This window comes from Nipponia nippon, unplaced genomic scaffold (assembly GCF_047370975.1).
Source record: "Nipponia nippon isolate SJK-2023a ecotype South Korea unplaced genomic scaffold, ASM4737097v1 scaffold_6, whole genome shotgun sequence".
NCBI classification, from domain to species: Eukaryota; Metazoa; Chordata; class Aves; order Pelecaniformes; family Threskiornithidae; genus Nipponia; species Nipponia nippon.
Window position 1 is genome coordinate 13,999,300 of NW_028262380.1, and position 17,220 is coordinate 14,016,519.

Genomic DNA, 17,220 nt, shown 5'->3' on the forward strand with positions numbered 1-17,220 from the left:
TCTTTGACATTTCTTAATCTTTTTTTAAACCTTTACTTTATCAACCATATATTTTGATGTCATAGCCCATTATATTCAAAATTATGAATTTAATTACTAGAATTTCAGTCGATGTTTGGGAAAATAAAAATGCTTTCTAATATACATCTTTATATCTTATTAAGCAACTGTAAAGTAAAATACTGAACAATTTAGCATTTGAGCTGGCAGTTACCCTAGGAACTGCTTTCTAAAGTGTAAGTGTTCTTAGAAGTAAAACAATCCAAGAAATTCTCTTAGGAAAAGAAAAAAAGTGCTTCAATACATCCCCCATGAATGTCTTTTTCACATGGAAGAATCACAAGAAAAATAGCTCAGTGTGATATGTCGAGTTTTGTCATGTGCCAAATCTTTAAGGACTTTTTTTCACAGAATAACAATGGAAGTATTTTTGTGCAATTGCAAGAAAAGATTTTTTTTCCTTAGTAGGCAAGCATGCAGACACAAATGTGACTGACAATGTGAATGCTTTAGTAAACTCATGAATGCTTCTGGTAATCGTGAAAGTATTTTTTTGAGAGCAATTAAATTATTTTGGCTGAAAATTAGGCTAGAGTAGAAAACACAACCATTTGTCTATCATTTAATGCAAGCAAATTCAGATTAATTTAATGCGATAAAATACTTTTTAAAAAAATCTAAAGTGGTAACTGTATTTGGACAAGAATTAAGCTTCTAGTTTTGGATTAAAACAGCTAGGTCATTTAAGCCCATTTCAAAATAAGACTGTTAAAGCAAAAATCATTTAAAGCAGAGCCTATGAGGGAGAAAAATATGTAGAGCACAGATTTTTCCCTCTACATTGTAGTTTCAAATTAGGCTTAAGTTAGTTAATGAACAAGAGTTGCCATGCTTCGTAACTTGCTTAAGTGAATAGATGCAGCCTGCTTGCCGTATCAATTAAAACACCTCATTTTGTGATTTAGGCAAATGGGCAATGCATGGATGGTCATAGGAACTAAAATATTTGCAGTAGCTCTCTTCCATTATACTGTCAGAAACTGAAGCTCTTGTTGTCAGTGCCTTCGCTTGTAATACGGAGAGGAAATCTGGCTTTTCTCACTCATGTTCCCATGGCCATAGAGAATTCAGAGTAAGACCCAGTGCCTTGGATGCCCAGAACCTTCAATCCAGTAATTTTCGCAAGCACATTAAAAGTGAATTTAAGCAAAATCACTTATTTATTATTTTACTGTATTTCTGCCTTTTGAAGAAATAATAGGTTTGTATTTTGAAGAAACACATGAAATTGAAGTAGATGGGCTGGATAAGTTTTAGAAATACTACAGTTTTAGATAAATGGGAATTTATAATTTTTAGTTTTGGCACAAAGAACATCATAAGTATGGAGTAGTGCTGCCTTTCAACATATTCCGACATCTTGGGTTGTGCAGTGAATAGGACTGTGGATTTTACATGCTCTAATAGAAAGGTTAACTGTAGAATAAACAGAAAGCAGGTACACAGCTTTAATTTTATTGAGAAAATCTTCAGTGATAATACTATTTCATGAGAGAGTTTAAATTCTTTTCTGCAGTTTCTTCTTCCTAAATTGTTCTTTGTTTCATGAAAGAAAGCAATAGTTAAATAAGGCTATAACCAACATAAAAAACTGCAGAATTTTTTAGGGCTCCAGTCAGTTATTTGGCCAGTGTGCAAGGGTTCCTGTGTCTGAGGAATGTCGGTTTATTTTCCAGAAGCTGTGTGTGCATGGAATCACTTGGAAGCTAATGCCGTTTTTGTGCTTAGCTAAAGCCAAAATGCTTCAAATATGGTGAAAGTAGGAGGAAATACCATATATTTGGAATGTGAATAGGAATATGCCTTTTTAATGTATAAGTATATTTTATAAAGGTGGGAAATAAATGTCTACGTATAATCACACGTGTTGTTTTTAAACAAAATCTTTCCTCAGGAGAGAGAACGAAGGTCACCAGCATTTAATCTTCATATAACCACCTTCCCTGAAAACAATGGAAGTGCACTTCAACTGTTCTGTCAACAGGAAGGAATAAAGGTATATTTAGAGCATTAGTAACAATTGGATGGCCAGGAACTTTTTTGGAATGACCAACCCAACATCCAAAGAAATGGTTTGCCATCTTGCTGTAGGGAGGAAAATCTGAAAAAATAAATATAGTAAGAAAAGATATTTTTAACTGGGGAAAGAGTTTCATAAGAATATGATCTGGTAGTCTGTGAGGAGTTCATCAATGAAAATGAAAGCTGGTCAATCAAGATAATTTACATTTAGTCTGGGGTACTGCTGTAAAAACATTGCAGAGAGGAATGTGGATATTGATGTGGTTCATTGTCAGGGTTGCTACAGTACTTTTTTCTTGATATTAAATATTTTCATCTAAGGTCAGAAACATGATATTCACCTATTATTTTAGACCCAGTTTAGTGGAGCACATATGCATTTTGTTTGTTGAATGAGTATGCTCTAAGTTATTTGCCTGGGCCAGGGCCTTGAAGCATGAGGTACCTGATACAAAACTAATTCAAACAGGTGATAGTCTATCTATCATTTTTGATCAAGCACAAGATAAACATTGGGATCTCGCTCAGTTAATTTCCGCTATGAGGAAGCAACAATTACTCTTTTCACTTGTCCCTTGTATAGGCTAGCTGTACAAATTGATTTGCATGCTGGGTCACTTAAGACTGAATTCAGACTTGCTTTGTTAGTGATGTCGCACAACAGGCCAGGGTAACTTTTATACGAGTAACTAAAGTGGAATATCTCTGTGTGTTATACTCCATGGCACTCGCTAGTAATTTATGCTTGTATTTGTAGTTGTGTTTACAGGTCCTCTTATAGAAGGCTTGTTTCTATTTAGTGCCTTAGTAAGCACAGTGCTATCAGTAGTGGAAAGAAACTGAAATTTTGGACTGCATATTGTTAGGGAGCTGAGTAGTCTAAAAGAAAAAAAGTTAAAACCTGATTCTTACCTACAGGTTTGGTTGAGTAGTCATTTCCCAAACCACACCAAGAGTCATCAGTTAGCATATTACCTTTCAAATAGAGCCTCCATGGGATGCCAGACCTGCTTTTTAGCTTGTCTGTTATTCTAATTTACATGTTGGCTGTAGCAGGTACAGCTTACCAGGATCTAGAATTCATATTTTTTCCATTGTCTGCTGTTGCATTCCTAAACAGACGTGTTTTTTTCAATCTGCCTTCCAGTTCACTTACCTGGAAGGGGGGGCAGTCACCTAATATGGGCATACTGCAATTGTTGACTTTTTATATGTTTTCAGTGTCTTTCAAAATTGTTAGCCATCAGTAGCAAATTAGATTCTAGAATGATGCAAAATCTGATTTGGTTTCTAAATCTTCGTATATCATCATAGAACATCATGGAAATAAACAAATTAGAATGAGTATTTCTGGCTCAATAGGTGCAAGAACTTGCATGTCTTACTGAATTCCATTCTTCACTAGTGTAACTGATTAGCTAAAGAAGTTTCCATTCAACATTGTCAATGCTGATCATAATCAATAGTTTTGGTTTTAACACTGATCCAAACACAAGTGTGTATTAAGCTCTGCACCATTCTAAAATTACTGATGTGCACTGTTTAATAGCTAATGTAGCATTTGGAGACACTGCTGAAGTGTTTGGGGAGAGAGGGGAGAGAGGGAAGAGAGGGAGGGGACTTCTCAGGGTAGACCAACTTGAACACAACACATTATTCGTTTTTTAGAGCCAGGATGGAGTAATCTGTAGATTCTCTCCCACATCTGTGTCTAGTCTTCAAGATATCTTTCATTTCTTATTAAGCCTTCCTTACTGTAGCCTGTTGGGTACAGAATCATGAGCAAATATACATTCTGGTGTAGCTATGTAATTTGCAAGTATAGCTAATTTAGCTTTAAAAATTTTTAAAGATTGATCATCCTGACTACCAACATAATGCAGTTGCACAACACATAGATGCAAACCAGCATGTTACGTACTGTAAGTAATGAAACTAGTGAGCCAAGACACAGCCCTGTGAAATGTTGACCCCTTCTAAGAAGTGCTGAATATGAGTAGAACTTGAGGGTACCAGCATTTAACAAGGCTGTCTCGCTTTATGCATGTGTATTAAGCATTTTGGACTAACATGAACTGGTCTTTGCCCATGCTCTCAAGCCTTCCTACCTTCAAATAGCATGGCTGCATACAAACTGTCAATGAGAATGACCCCTCGTCCACGTTAACTTGTGGACCATACTTGGAATAGTTCAGGAGAATGTGATTAGAGCAGGTTAGTTCTATGAACCTTTCCAACAACTTCTTAAAGTAGAAAATAGAGTTCTGAGGCCTAGGAATGGTCCCTGGCACTGTCTAAAATACAGACATTGTATGAATTTATTCCTCTCTTTTTTTGTATCAGAGGAGGGTTTTTCTTGATTTCAGTGACTAGGCCTTAATAAGGATGGTTTGTTCGCTGCTTTTTGTGGATCTGGGGGCTGACTGGCAGAGAAACGTGGCTTTCTACTCACAAAAGGTTGTGAGCTGATAGTGTTTGGAGGAGTGCGTTCAGCCCACCATGCATATTCCCTTCTGCCACTGTAAGGATGATTTGAAAATTCACTTTTTTTTAACAAAGAAAATGAAAACCAAACCACCCAATAAACCTTCTTAGCAGTTATTTTGTTCATGCTCTCTGTCCTTTTAACTTCTGTAGCTTGATGTGCTTGATGCTCCACTCCAAACAAACAGAAAAACCCAGTCCTTTAAGCCTGTTTATCAGTTTTGATCTTTCATCTGCATACATCAGCAGGATGATAAATGTGAATGGTACAGGAACATTCTGCCCTCATACACAGACATCCAGGTTGCTTGCTATAATCAAGAATGACATTTGGTTTTGTCTCTGAAAGTATCAATAACACTTCTGTAATTGCGATGCAAAACTAATGTTTCACTTATTTACATTTCAAGTCTTTTTGCATGCAGAAGTGAATAAAGGGTACATAAAATGTAGCATTTAAAAACTGTTTCTCACCTACTTTATAAAAAATAAGTGTTGAACATCTTTTTCAGGATGTGAATATATCTGAACTTATGAAGAAGCTAGATATTCTTGGAGATAATGGGGTAACAAATTTTTAATTTCAAATATACCTCTAGTTTCATGGTTATTTTAAAGCAGATTTTTTTCTTCCCCACAGGAGAAAATAACATTCAAGAAAATGCACAGGGTGATTTTTATATGCCTATATTTGTGTGAACAATATGAATGGTACTACTTTTACAAACTTAAAAGAAGATCTTTCAGTTAAACTGATGCTAGTGAAAAGTGTATTTCCTCAAGTAGGATTTGATCTTGGCTGAATGACATGGAAAAAAGGCACTGTAGTAGGCAGAGGGAAAAGATATAAAACAGGCTAGGGGAGAAAAATAAGGAAGTCAAAACCAGGCCAAGTTATTCCTATATTTTTCTTCTTGAGTAGTAATAGTAGCACCTGCTACTGTGAAGGATGCCTCTGCCAGGAGTGGATTTTCTGGGAGAAAGGGCAAGGATAACTGCTTCCCTTTCTTCCCCGTATTGCCAAATACAATATAAAATCTTGGTTATGCTGCTGGGGCACAAACATCCATGGAGCTGGGCCCAGTTTATAGGTAGCTTTAAGTTTGAGGTCTTTATAATACTAGTTTTAAGCTCTAGATTTATTTTTTATGTTGAAAGTTCTGTGGAGGTTTCTATGGTACTTGCTCTTTGCATTGTTTTCATTAATGGGAAGTCTAGCTCTGAATTGCATGAGGGGGAGATTCACTTGCTGCAGGTCTATAGTCCAGAGAACTGGCATTTTTCTGACTAGAAAAAAAAAAAAAGACATTTCAAAATCTCTGACAGAAACCAGTTAATTTTGATTGAATAATTAACTGTTGCAAAAGTGTTGTGGGAGTGGTGTACTGAAATAAAGTGGAGACTAAGTACTTTTGGTTTAGCTTTTAATACTTTCAATCATGGGATCCTTTCTGGTCATATTTACAAAATCCTAAATGTTATAGCTGATTTATTCTTTAAAGTACAGTTAAAGTTTATCGCTTGTGTTCAAGGATGGATTTCCAATCCAATTTAAAATGCATCTTTTTGTGTTTTAGAATTTGAGAAATGAAGAACAGGTTGCAATAATCCAAGCTGGGACTGTGCTTTCCCTCTGTGAAAAGGTAGAATTCAGTAAAGATTTTTCTCTGCCTAAAGACTGACCATGTCTTCTAAGATATCACATAACTTTGCCAGGGAAGCATGGCTTTTCTGTTCAGGTTGTCTGGATAGGAGCATGTATTCGTCCTTACATGACTGTTGGGATTGTGATGTCTTGAGGTAAAATCAAACTTACAAAATAAACCCAATTTAAAAATAAAAACACATTTTGGAGATATTCCCTTAGAATAAAGTACTAAAAAGCCACTTAACAAAAGAGACTTCGTTCTCAGAAGTGCCAATGTCCTCAGCTTCCTGGGAACAGGGCGCTGTGAAGTCCTCTGTAAGTTCTACCACCATGGTCCATTGTGGGCTCATTTCTGTGTATGACTGAAAAAGCTCTGGGAGGTCTGTGGGGTCCTTTTCTCTGTAAGTTAGTGGGCATAGATAGCAAAAAAGCAGTTTGTACAAGATCGGTAATTAGTCAGGTCACCCATTTCTGCATGACTAGTTCTTTACTTCTCCAGTTACAAAGAGAATATAATCTGTCTATGAATAAAGGTGACGTTTAGAACTAAGACTCACCTTTTTCTCTGAAGAAGCTTTGTCCATACTTTTCATAGGTTTCTATTAAATCTTTCCTAGATGCATTTTTGAAATTCAGAATCAGAACTTTAAAATTAAAATTTGAGCATTTTGTAATAATGGCTTTAATTGGTATAATGTTGATAATCTACTTATCTAAATATCTTAATGTAGATAATCTAAATTAGGTAATTTAATAATCATTGATTTAAGTGAGTAATTGGTATAAGCAAAATAAAAATAAGGAAAAGTGCTAAAATCCCTATGCTTTTCATTGCATTATAGCATTGAAAAGAAGAGGTGATGATCATAGCCCTTTACATCCAATAGGTGGAAGAACCCCAGTACACAAGTCTAAGATAGAGAGCAAAACAGGCCAGACTTTAGGGACTGGATTGGGTTATTATTGCTCAAGCAGATTAGTGCTTGTGCAGAAAGTGCCACTGGAATTAGGGAGCTTGTTTAATTTGTGTCAGAGTGGTGCAGAATAGAACATACACTTTGTTATCTATAAATTATTTCCATTAGCAACTGATCACAGCAATAAGGCATTGGAAGCTTTGTCACCTGAAATGATTCCTTAAATGAATAGAAACATACAATTACAATGGAGACTTTATTTATTTATGCTAAAGTCGGTCTATAATTTCATTTCACGTATTTTTTTTTCTGTTTTTGACAAAAGTTCCTAGTTTGCCTTAACTGATTTTTTTATAGTCTTTTCAGAAAATCTGGTTATTTCACAAATTGAACACTCCATCAGAAAGATGGAGCTTTTAGTTTTATCTTGTATAGGTAAACAGACTGCATTTAAAGAACAAGATTAAAATAGTTCATGTTATCTATGGACTCTATCCATTTTATGTGATTTTAGTGAAGTGCCGCACAGTAATCTGATAAGTACAATCTGATAGCAAACTGAATCAAGAGGGTACTCTGAGAAGCATGAAACCTTTTCCTCTTTTTCATGGTGCACATTTGAGGTACAGGCTAATCATCTGACTCTGATTTTCTCAATAAGAGAAGGCATTATCCATGTCCAAATTTTACTAAGACAAAGAATAACAGAGAATGGCCTTATGCTGTCCCTAACAAAACAAACATGATACCATGTTTCATAATATTGTGTTTTACAGCAAAATCAGGGAAAATCTGATAAGTAAGACTGGATGATTGTTTAAACAGAAGTTCTATTGGGTGCATATACTGAATTTAGATTAAAGAAAATTTAAAGCAACTCCACTGCCTTCTCCAGTGTAATATAACCATCTCAGATGTCCCTCTAAATAAGGGTCAGACAGCTTCCCATGTGCATTCCTATAGTTCCTTATTACAAGCAACTATCATATATAATCATCTCATAATGGGATCTTTTGGTACAGAAATGGTACTATAGACACAGGCAGTGTGCTAGTTATATTCACATGTGCTAATTAATCACATTTAGAGTTTATTTAGATCAAAGCTATTATAATCAGCCACTATAAGTGATCTTTTGGAAATCAAGCTGCCAGGCAAGGAAAGTTTCTGGGTTCTGCTGGCACAATTCCAGAAGCTTATTTTGAATGATACAACTGATTACGACTCTTAAATACATGGTTGTCTCTTCTGTGCCTCTCGGTTCCAGAAAGGCTTACAGGCATAGAAAGACCAGAATCAACATTTAGTTTTGCATATCATTCATACCTTCAAAAAAATTAGACCTCTAATTTTTGCAAATAACCCTTCATTTGCAAATATTGAGGGTAGCTGTGAGAGATGCTGAGGACTTCCCATTTCTATTGATTTCAAGAGTTCAGAATGCTCACTGTCTTGCCAAATCCTTTATCAGTGATGAGACTTTCCTTAGGAATATCTTCAGTCTGTCACCTTCAAAATGAAGAAAACAAAGATGATGAAAATAGAATCACTGGAGAATAGTGTTCCTCTTCACTTTTTTCAGCTCTGTACAAAGCTAAACCTACTAAGTAGATAAAACAAGTTTCCATTTTTACCCACCAGTCTCTGAAATAGTGGAAGGTCCAAAAGGATGAAGTAATGAATTCACATTTTGCTTATTTGTAAACTTATGTTTTCAGATTTCCTATTTAAATCTTTGGGGAAAAAATGGATATGTCATTAATTACTTTGAGTCTTAGCCTGAATGAATTCACCAAACCCCTAAATTTAAAAAGTTGATGTGTAATTCTTACCAAAAGAACTAAAGTAAATAGGAGTAATCTAGTGTTAGTAAGCAAAGCATTTGAGGAGAGTGATCATTATCAGTGGCAAAGCTATAGCTGGTCTTAATGGGAGTTGGCACTGCAAAAAGAAGCATTAGTCTAAACTATACTCTCTGTAAGCTAGTCATTGATCCTTATTGTAGACCAATAAGGAAATGAAATAAAACAATTCAGAACTGAGCATTCCCATCCATTCCAATAAACTTAAATGCTGAATATTAATATAATCCTAGTGATGGTTAGTAATTAAGCAAGAACCTTCTATCCATGCATTTAGCTATAACAATATGTAATTTTACATTTGGAATGCAATGGCCATTCTTCTTAATTCTGATTGTTTTGTTTATCACCAGAATGGTAATGGATTCATGGTAGCAACTGCATGAACTTCCATCTGTCTGTCCATTTTATTGTTCCCTCTACATTACCAATGTTTTAGAACTGAGCCTCTTCCCATGAAGGGTGCAGCAAACTGTGCAAAATAAAGTATCAAGTTTACCACCTTGTCTTTTGTTTAAATTTCCATCTGGAAAAATGCAGGGCTGGTTCCCTGAAATCATGTGATGGTTTTGCAAATCAGGCCAACAAGCATTGGGTATATCAAGCTGCAAACAATCAGGTTAATTTTGCATTCTTCACCCAAGTCTATTTTGTATCTTGAACTTTACAGAGGGAAAAAACTTTTACTTTATTGTAGGAAAACAGCCTCCACTTGTTAGTCTTTAGTATGTTTCTACAGTCCTCCATTCTGCCTATGTTTTCACAACCTGTTTATTCATGTGCAACTTCAAAGTGAATAGATAGTAAGGGGGAAGCATATGCTTGGGAGTGTTGGCAACAAACTTGCAAAATGTTCAGTGCAAATTTTTCAAAAGCTCTGTTTTTTTCATTTTTTATTTTTTCCTCTTCACACTGCTGTGTTCATGTAGTGGTTAAAACAGATAGAGGGGACGGAAGCTGCACTGACACAGAAGATGTTAGACCTGGAGAATGAAAAGGTAAGGAACAATAACTAAAAATATAATTCATTTAGGTAAAACTCATCTCAAAGGAATGTGTATAAGCTTCATCACAGGTTGATTTGCTGCCTTTCTCTGCTTAACAAAGATTGCTTCATGGTAAAATTGGCAAGAAGTTTCTAGAACAATTTATTGCCTGTATTCTTTGGGGTGGGAGGGAACTGTCAAAGCTATATAGAACAAAAAATAGCAAAATATATACAAATTAGGACATGAAGGCATAACTTTACAGACCATATTAACCAAACAGAGTGAAACTGTCTTTGTGCTTTCTCTGTGTATTAATTTGACTGGCAACAGCATCATCTTTTTAATCTTGGGGTCATGCTAGTAGAATTGTCAAGGATATTCCTTTGTTCTCTGGTATTCAGCTTCTGGACAAGTTGTAAAGACCTCTTACTCCAGATGACCTTTCTTGCCCCAAGGTCTTCATGCTTAAAGACAGAATGTTTTCTCAAAAGCAGGTCTGTCTTGCATAACAAACTCAGTGCTATACTGACCTTATTTTTCAATGTATTAAACAAAGAGTTTTGGAATGAGTGTTTGGTTTTATTGGTTTACCATGCGTGCTGTGCTTCTCATCCTCAAATGGCTTTACAAACACTGATTAATCCTCGCCACACCTTTTACAGGTAGATAACTAATCACCATTACATTCATCTTAAAGAATGGGAAACTGAGACAGGGAGGTTAAGTGATTTGCCCAGGGCCACTGAAGAAGTGTGTATACGGGCCACAATCAAAAAAAGAAGTGCTCAGACTGTGTTCTCTGTTGAGCATAGCCTACCATACTGGTTGTACTTTAACATAGGTATGATCCTTTCCACATTTAGTATTTCTTTATTTTTAACTCTTGTTCTGGAAAAATCATAGAATCATAGAATCTTTAAGGTTGGAAAAGACCTCTGAGATCATTGAGTCCAACCGTTAACCTAACTGCCAGGTCCACCTCTAAACCATGTCCCTAAGCACCACATCCACACGTTGTTTGAACACAAAATGCAAAGGTTTTGGAGAGGGAAAGTGCCCACAAATACTAGATTCTTTTATAAAAGGAACTGGAAAACAATAGTTTCTTTCTAACTTGGTTTATTATCTTCCCAGTTATTATCTGTGATGTTTTGAAGTCTTACTCTGGATAGCCCTGTATCTATTTGTTTAGCATAGCAATCTGACAGTCTACATTGCCAATGATTGACTCAATTGTGAAATGAGTTTAGAAATAATGTTCTGGCATGACACTTTCAGAATTGCTGAGCACTGATTTAGTTGTCCTTGGAACCTGTATTAAGAGTTTGAGATCCTATTGTTGTTTCCTTCCCTCTTGCTTTTTGTGGCCAGCTCTTACAATAGCTTTTGGAGAAGTAACACGATCAGGGCAGCTTCACTGCTATTCTGGGATCTGTTTGTAGCTCTGACCCTCTCTATAGTCTTGGGCAAGTCAGTCTACTTCTCTGGTGTCAGCCACTTGTAAGCATGTTAGGACCAGGCCTGTCCTTTACTATGTGTTACACAGTGCACTGTGGTATTGCATCTTGTACAACAGCCATGTAGCTATTGCTGTAATCCACATAAGAAAATAATGCCACCTGGGTAGTCAAGGTGGGATTCAGTTGCATAAACATGGTGTCTAATGCCATATTACATTCTTCAGAGTTCTGGAGGTGTCCACAAGGGACTGAGAAATATGTACTATGGGACCTGTTGGAGATCCCTGCCCCTCTGGACCAGCAGCTGAAGTAGCATACCCTAAAATGGCTATAATAGCAATAGATGCCCATCTGTGGGTAACTGAATTCCAGCCCCAAGATCAAAGCCTGACTTAAACTTTGGTTCTAATTTCAATATTAATTCATAGGTAATTAAAAGAACTCCAAGTTTACAAAAAAACCTGAATAATAAATATTAAAGTTCTTATACAGAGAACAAATAGCAACTTATTCCTCTGAGTTCTCTAATATTGGTCTTGTGTGTTGCTGCTGTCACCAATTATGAGTTGTTCTTAACAAGTGGCAGGTCATCTGTAGTCATTTTATGCTCTAAGCCCATCCCAAGCATTAGTTTGCTGATCAGAATGGATTTGTTTTAAACCAAATGTTTGGAGTGAGAATTCATCATCATGGTTCATGCTTAGGCAAATTCTATGCCAGTGCTACACTGGCAGCTGACAGAAAACCTGTTGGAAATCCACATGTATGTGTGAAGGTAAAATTTGGCCAAATAAGTGACTTTGGGGCAATCCCATATCCAATAAAACTAACGAGACCAGCAACATTTGATTTTATTTTTTTATACTGTTAATAAAATCTACAACCAATCATCTTAAGAACCCTATATATTTAATTTGGCATTTATTCTATATGTTGAGGAAATGCAAGAGTTTGTTGAATAGAAAAAAGAATGCTGACAACTACTAAATTCAATCAAAGGGCCTCTCTGCTTTCTGGACTACCACTTATTTTTTTGAGCATGACAACCTGCCTTGAAAGAAAGCTAATAAAATCAAGTAACTATTTTATCTTCTACTTACTATCATCCAAAACACTCTAAAGGCATGTTTTGCAAGAGCACTGTCACTAGTCAGCTCTCACTTGATTGTTCAGACAACCATTCAAATGCCCACAATTTTCATGCAAGATCATGCTTTTGGATACTGAGTCCCACTGAAATCCCAGCCTGTGTTACAACTGCAAGGTTTTGCTTCTGTGGAATTTGATGAGTTTGATTTTAAAAACAAAAGCAAAAAATCCCTGTAAATCCTAGGTATGTTGAAAACTTCTTCAGCGCTTCAGCTAAAGTCACTTAACCTCTCTGGGCATCACTTTACCCATTTCAAATAGGGTTCCTTCCTTTACAAGTTGAGAACTGAGCTTTTACTTCTGCTTCACTAATGCATCAGGGAATGTGATGGCAGAACCCAGCTACGGCCCTGCATGTTCTGGCTTCCTGCCTAGAAGAACAGACTAGACAACACAGATTACAGTTTCCCCATGATTTCCTTAAGGGTGCACACTGGATATTTTCAGAGAAGCAGCAAAGTTCCCTCACTTGTGTTTCTCTCTTCCCTCCCTTGGCCTGCCGTGTGCAAGTAACGATTATTGAACCACGTGCATGCACATTCCCATCCACTGTTCAGCTTTTGCGTGCACTTCTGTCAGGTCAAGGCAGGTTTGTACACTGGTATAGAGGTCTATACTTTATAGGTACAGCTCGTTAATACGATACATGTATTTTAAGTGCTAATATTGTAGATTTGATATTCCAAATATCCTTACAATGAATGCGGTCATTGGCTATAGATTTTCTTTGCTTTCAAGTGGAAAGCTCACGTAAAAATGATGACATTTATGATTCTTCATGAATTAGGATAAAAAACAAATACTCCCTTGTTTTTATTATCGCTCAGGACCTGTTCAGTAAACAGAAGGGTTATTTAGAGGAAGAACTCGACTACAGGAAGCAAGCTCTGGACCAGGCATACATGGTAGGAAAAGATCAGTCATTAAATTTTCATGTTTGAACAAATTTGATGAAATACAGGTTGTTTTTTTTTTCTTTTGATTATAAATAGGTTCTTTTTTAATTGATTTATTTTTCTGCCAGACTAGGAAATCAAATACTACTTAAATAGAGACTTAGGAAACGGATTATAGTATTTAGAAATGTAATGTTTGTGCATTGCATTTTTTATTCTAAAATATGTGAACATCTTGTTAGTACATTTGGAATGGGAAGAGCTGGTCTATGTGTGTTCAAAATTATCACTGGCAAAATACACCAGAAATTACTTTAGAACTTTTCCAGGTTTGCTTTTTCCTAAGCATTTGTCAATACTACTGCTGCTAACCTATCCCAAGTTGGGAAAGCCTGTTCTTCCTATGCAATTCCTTCCTGTGCTGTCCTATCCAACTGTACCTTTCCTAGTTTTCAAAAGGGAAGCTGCAACCTTGCTTTCTCACAGGCTAAGCAACAATTAGGAATTATCTAAGAATTGGTAAAACTGCACACCCAACTTTGTTAATAGTGAGACTTCAGGGAATCAAAAGATAATGGCCTGAAGAATTATTTATACGTTGTAAATATTTCTTATGGGGAAAATGTTTTGAGAAGAGAAGCAAGGTCTAGTGCTTAGAGCAGATAACAGAGATAAAAGCAAGCAGGCTCTATTTCTAGCACTGTGACCTTGGGCAAGCCATTTAACCTCTCTGTGCAGCTGTTTATGCATCACTAATATGGATAGAATTACCTACCTCACAAAGGTGTTATGAGGGCTAAAGAGATGTTGTCAGATGCACTTGATTCAAATATTGTCAGTCTGGATGCTGGTTTTTAATAGGATCATACTAACCCCAGTAATTAAGGAAACACTGCCATGATTCCTGTCTTTCTTTACTCTTGGGAATACAGTTCTCCATATGAATGTAAAGTTCTCCTCTACTCTCTGCTTTGCAAAGTACTGCAGTTTTGGTCAGTGCATGAGAATCTGGTTAGGAATCTGGCAAATGGCAAGAGACTGATGAGGGATGTATGCAAATGTACAAGCGTTCCTCTCTTCATTGCTTAGGGCAACTTGGAACTAAGCCAGTGACATAGACTTTGAGCAATGGATGGCAGGACAGTAGGGCCAGAGGGAGGGAGACAATAAGATTTCTGTTGTTCACAGCTTTGCCTGTGGGCTTTTTATTTTATAGGATGACTAAAAATTTAGTTGCAGTTGAAGGGAATCTGTTAGTTTGCATTAATTTTGTAATGTTCAGCATCAGAGGTTGGGGTTTTGTTACATATTGAGCACAGACATATCATCTGAATCTTTCTTAAATAGAAGAAATCAATCATTTACTAGAATGGGAAGCATTGCCTGGGTGTAAATCAGTGCGGGGAGGCTATGTGCACTCTGTGTGGAACGCTCCTCACTGCTCACGACTGCTGCTTTCTGTCTACCTGTCTGTGGCCATCCTTCCCTCCTGCCTAAGGCTTTGCTTGCTAGCCTTCTCCTCTAGCTGTTGGTGGGTCGTTTGCTTGCTGGATTCAAATGGCAGCCTGTCTGTATGTGATTTGGGTTGCATTAGAAAATCCAGGAGTTGGAAGCCACGCTGTATAATGCCCTGCAGCAGGATCCAGGAAGGCGGGCAAGCGAGTCACTGACCGAAGCCCAGAGGGAGGATTTGCGAGCTGCAGTGGAGAAGGTGCGGCGGCAGATCCTGAGGCAGAGCCGTGAGTTTGACAGCCAGATCTTGCACGAGCGAATGGAGCTGCTGCAGCAGGCACAGCAGGTAATCCCGGTTCTCTCTCCTCCCCCTTGTTGGTGTTACCTCTGTGGTTGCCGCCACTGCCCATAGAACAGCATCGCTTCACCCTCACCTCGTTGAGTTACGCTTAGTCTATTCTTTGTATTGCTCCTGTGTCAAGGAGAGGAGCAGTGTTAGGTCTTGGTTGTGCTGGGCATGGTACACACACAAAATGAGTCACTGTCTCACTACAAGGTCCTGTTGCACAATCTGTTTCATATGTGTACAACCACACGGTCTTCCACAGGACTCCAAGGGGAGCTTGTTGCAAGTTTAAGGCCTAAATTAGAAAAAGCCAGAATGGAAGGTTGTAAGAGTGTAACACTATGAAAAGAGGAAAGGCAGAAGTAGTAGTTATAGGAATCGAATTTATTTTTTCCTCCTTCTATTTCTTTTAGCTATTTGTGAAATCTTTTGAAATTAAAAAAAAAAAAAAAGAAAAAAAGAGGAAGTCCTAGGAAGTCTTTAAAAGGCCATTTACAAGACTTCATGCATTTAAATTAGTTCAGAAAAGCCTTGTCTGTCTAAGCCACTTCCTTAAGGACAAATACTGACAACTTGAATTCAGGCAAGTTCCTGGCAAGTGTGGTAATTATTTTCTGAAGAATCATTTGGTAGGATCGCTAGTTTTTCTGTGCAAATATTCAGGGAAAGAAGAGAGCTGCATGTCTCAGGGTGTTAATTATTCCAGCAGGAATAACTTTTCCTAAGGATTTTGGTTCCTCTTTATAGTAACCTCTGGAAGATGCAGCTAGAAGTCTTAGATCCTGAGGACTATCCTCCAGTTGCAAATCTGGAATCACGTATTGTAAATGCCAAACTCTGCTATGCAGATGCGTTCAGCCTGTTGTTGCTGTCTCAGATGCTGGTTACTGGGGCAAGGACTGCATTTAGTTTAGTTCAAACCTCTCTCTGTTCAGGTTGGCTTTGTAGATGAATATAGACCACAACCGATGTAATGTACTGACCTGGCACTGTTGTGTTCATCTCCTGTCATCCTGCAGTCATGAGAAGTGCTTATGGTGCCAGCGTTAGAGCTGAGCTGTGACTTCCTACAAGTCTCCTTTCTCTTATTCCTTCACTGTGTTTCCTTGTTTTGGAACATGTAACATTGAGATCGGGAGATGATTTTTTTTTAATGGGTGTCAGATCAGTGATGGTGTACAGAAAGCTGGAGAAGGTAGGTACCAGCTGATGCTAAAAGTGTCAGAAAGAGAGAGTAGAGTAAATAAATGAAATCTGGTAAATAAGGATGGAGCCAGAAGTTATTAGCTTAATGTTATTAGTGTAGCTGAAAATTAGTGAGAATGTTTTTTTTTTTGCCAGTCTCTTAGACAGTCCAATTTCCTAGACAGGTATCAGGGGTTTAATTTGGACTATGTTCCATTTGGTTCCACTATTGGTCAGAGCACTTTAGGTACATATCTGGAGCACATCTTCAGTTGAGTCCAGTTCATGTATTTACAGATTGCTCCACAACATAAAGTTAAATATAATGAGTGTGGAAGAAAACTTTGCTCCAGCTCTGAACAAAAATGCTGGCATAAACATAGCCTTATTAGCCCTGGATGTTTATGTACCTGTCTCCAGATCCATTTTATACTGTGTCATTAGAGTTTCGTATTGTGCCCATCTCATTAGACATGCTAATGTTACAGCCCTGCAGGACACGTTAAACTGAATTCTATTGCTTAATAAGGAGCTAAGTATTTTAGTCATCTATTTTTAACCCCCCATAGTAGACACGAAAAACAAAGGCAAAGATGGTAGTTAATTTTCCTGGGGCATGGTAGATTAACAGATTGCATTTGAAATCTTTTGCTCAGATTCTTCTTCTTGGTTGTTTTCTTCCTGAAGGTTGTATTTGTGAGGCCTTATGGGACCAGTGGTCAACACTGATAACCTAGTAGTTGTATGCAA

At 37.2% G+C, this 17,220-nt stretch overlaps 1 protein-coding gene across 10 annotated transcripts in view; it reads left to right on the plus strand.

Annotated features, from left to right (window-relative positions):
• The window catches only part of JAKMIP1 (janus kinase and microtubule interacting protein 1), a 170,422-nt gene that overhangs the window by 134,619 nt on the left and 18,583 nt on the right, over positions 1 to 17,220 (plus strand). For all 10 annotated transcript variants that reach the window (XM_087737413.1, XM_087737414.1, XM_087737417.1 and 7 more), the window contains 6 exons: positions 1,955 to 2,056; positions 5,079 to 5,132; positions 6,144 to 6,209; positions 9,923 to 9,991; positions 13,419 to 13,496; positions 15,082 to 15,285. In XM_087737413.1, coding sequence (XP_087593539.1) covers positions 1,955 to 2,056; positions 5,079 to 5,132; positions 6,144 to 6,209; positions 9,923 to 9,991; positions 13,419 to 13,496; positions 15,082 to 15,285 — 573 coding nt within the window. The remainder of the gene's footprint in view (positions 1 to 1,954; positions 2,057 to 5,078; positions 5,133 to 6,143; positions 6,210 to 9,922; positions 9,992 to 13,418; positions 13,497 to 15,081; positions 15,286 to 17,220) is intronic.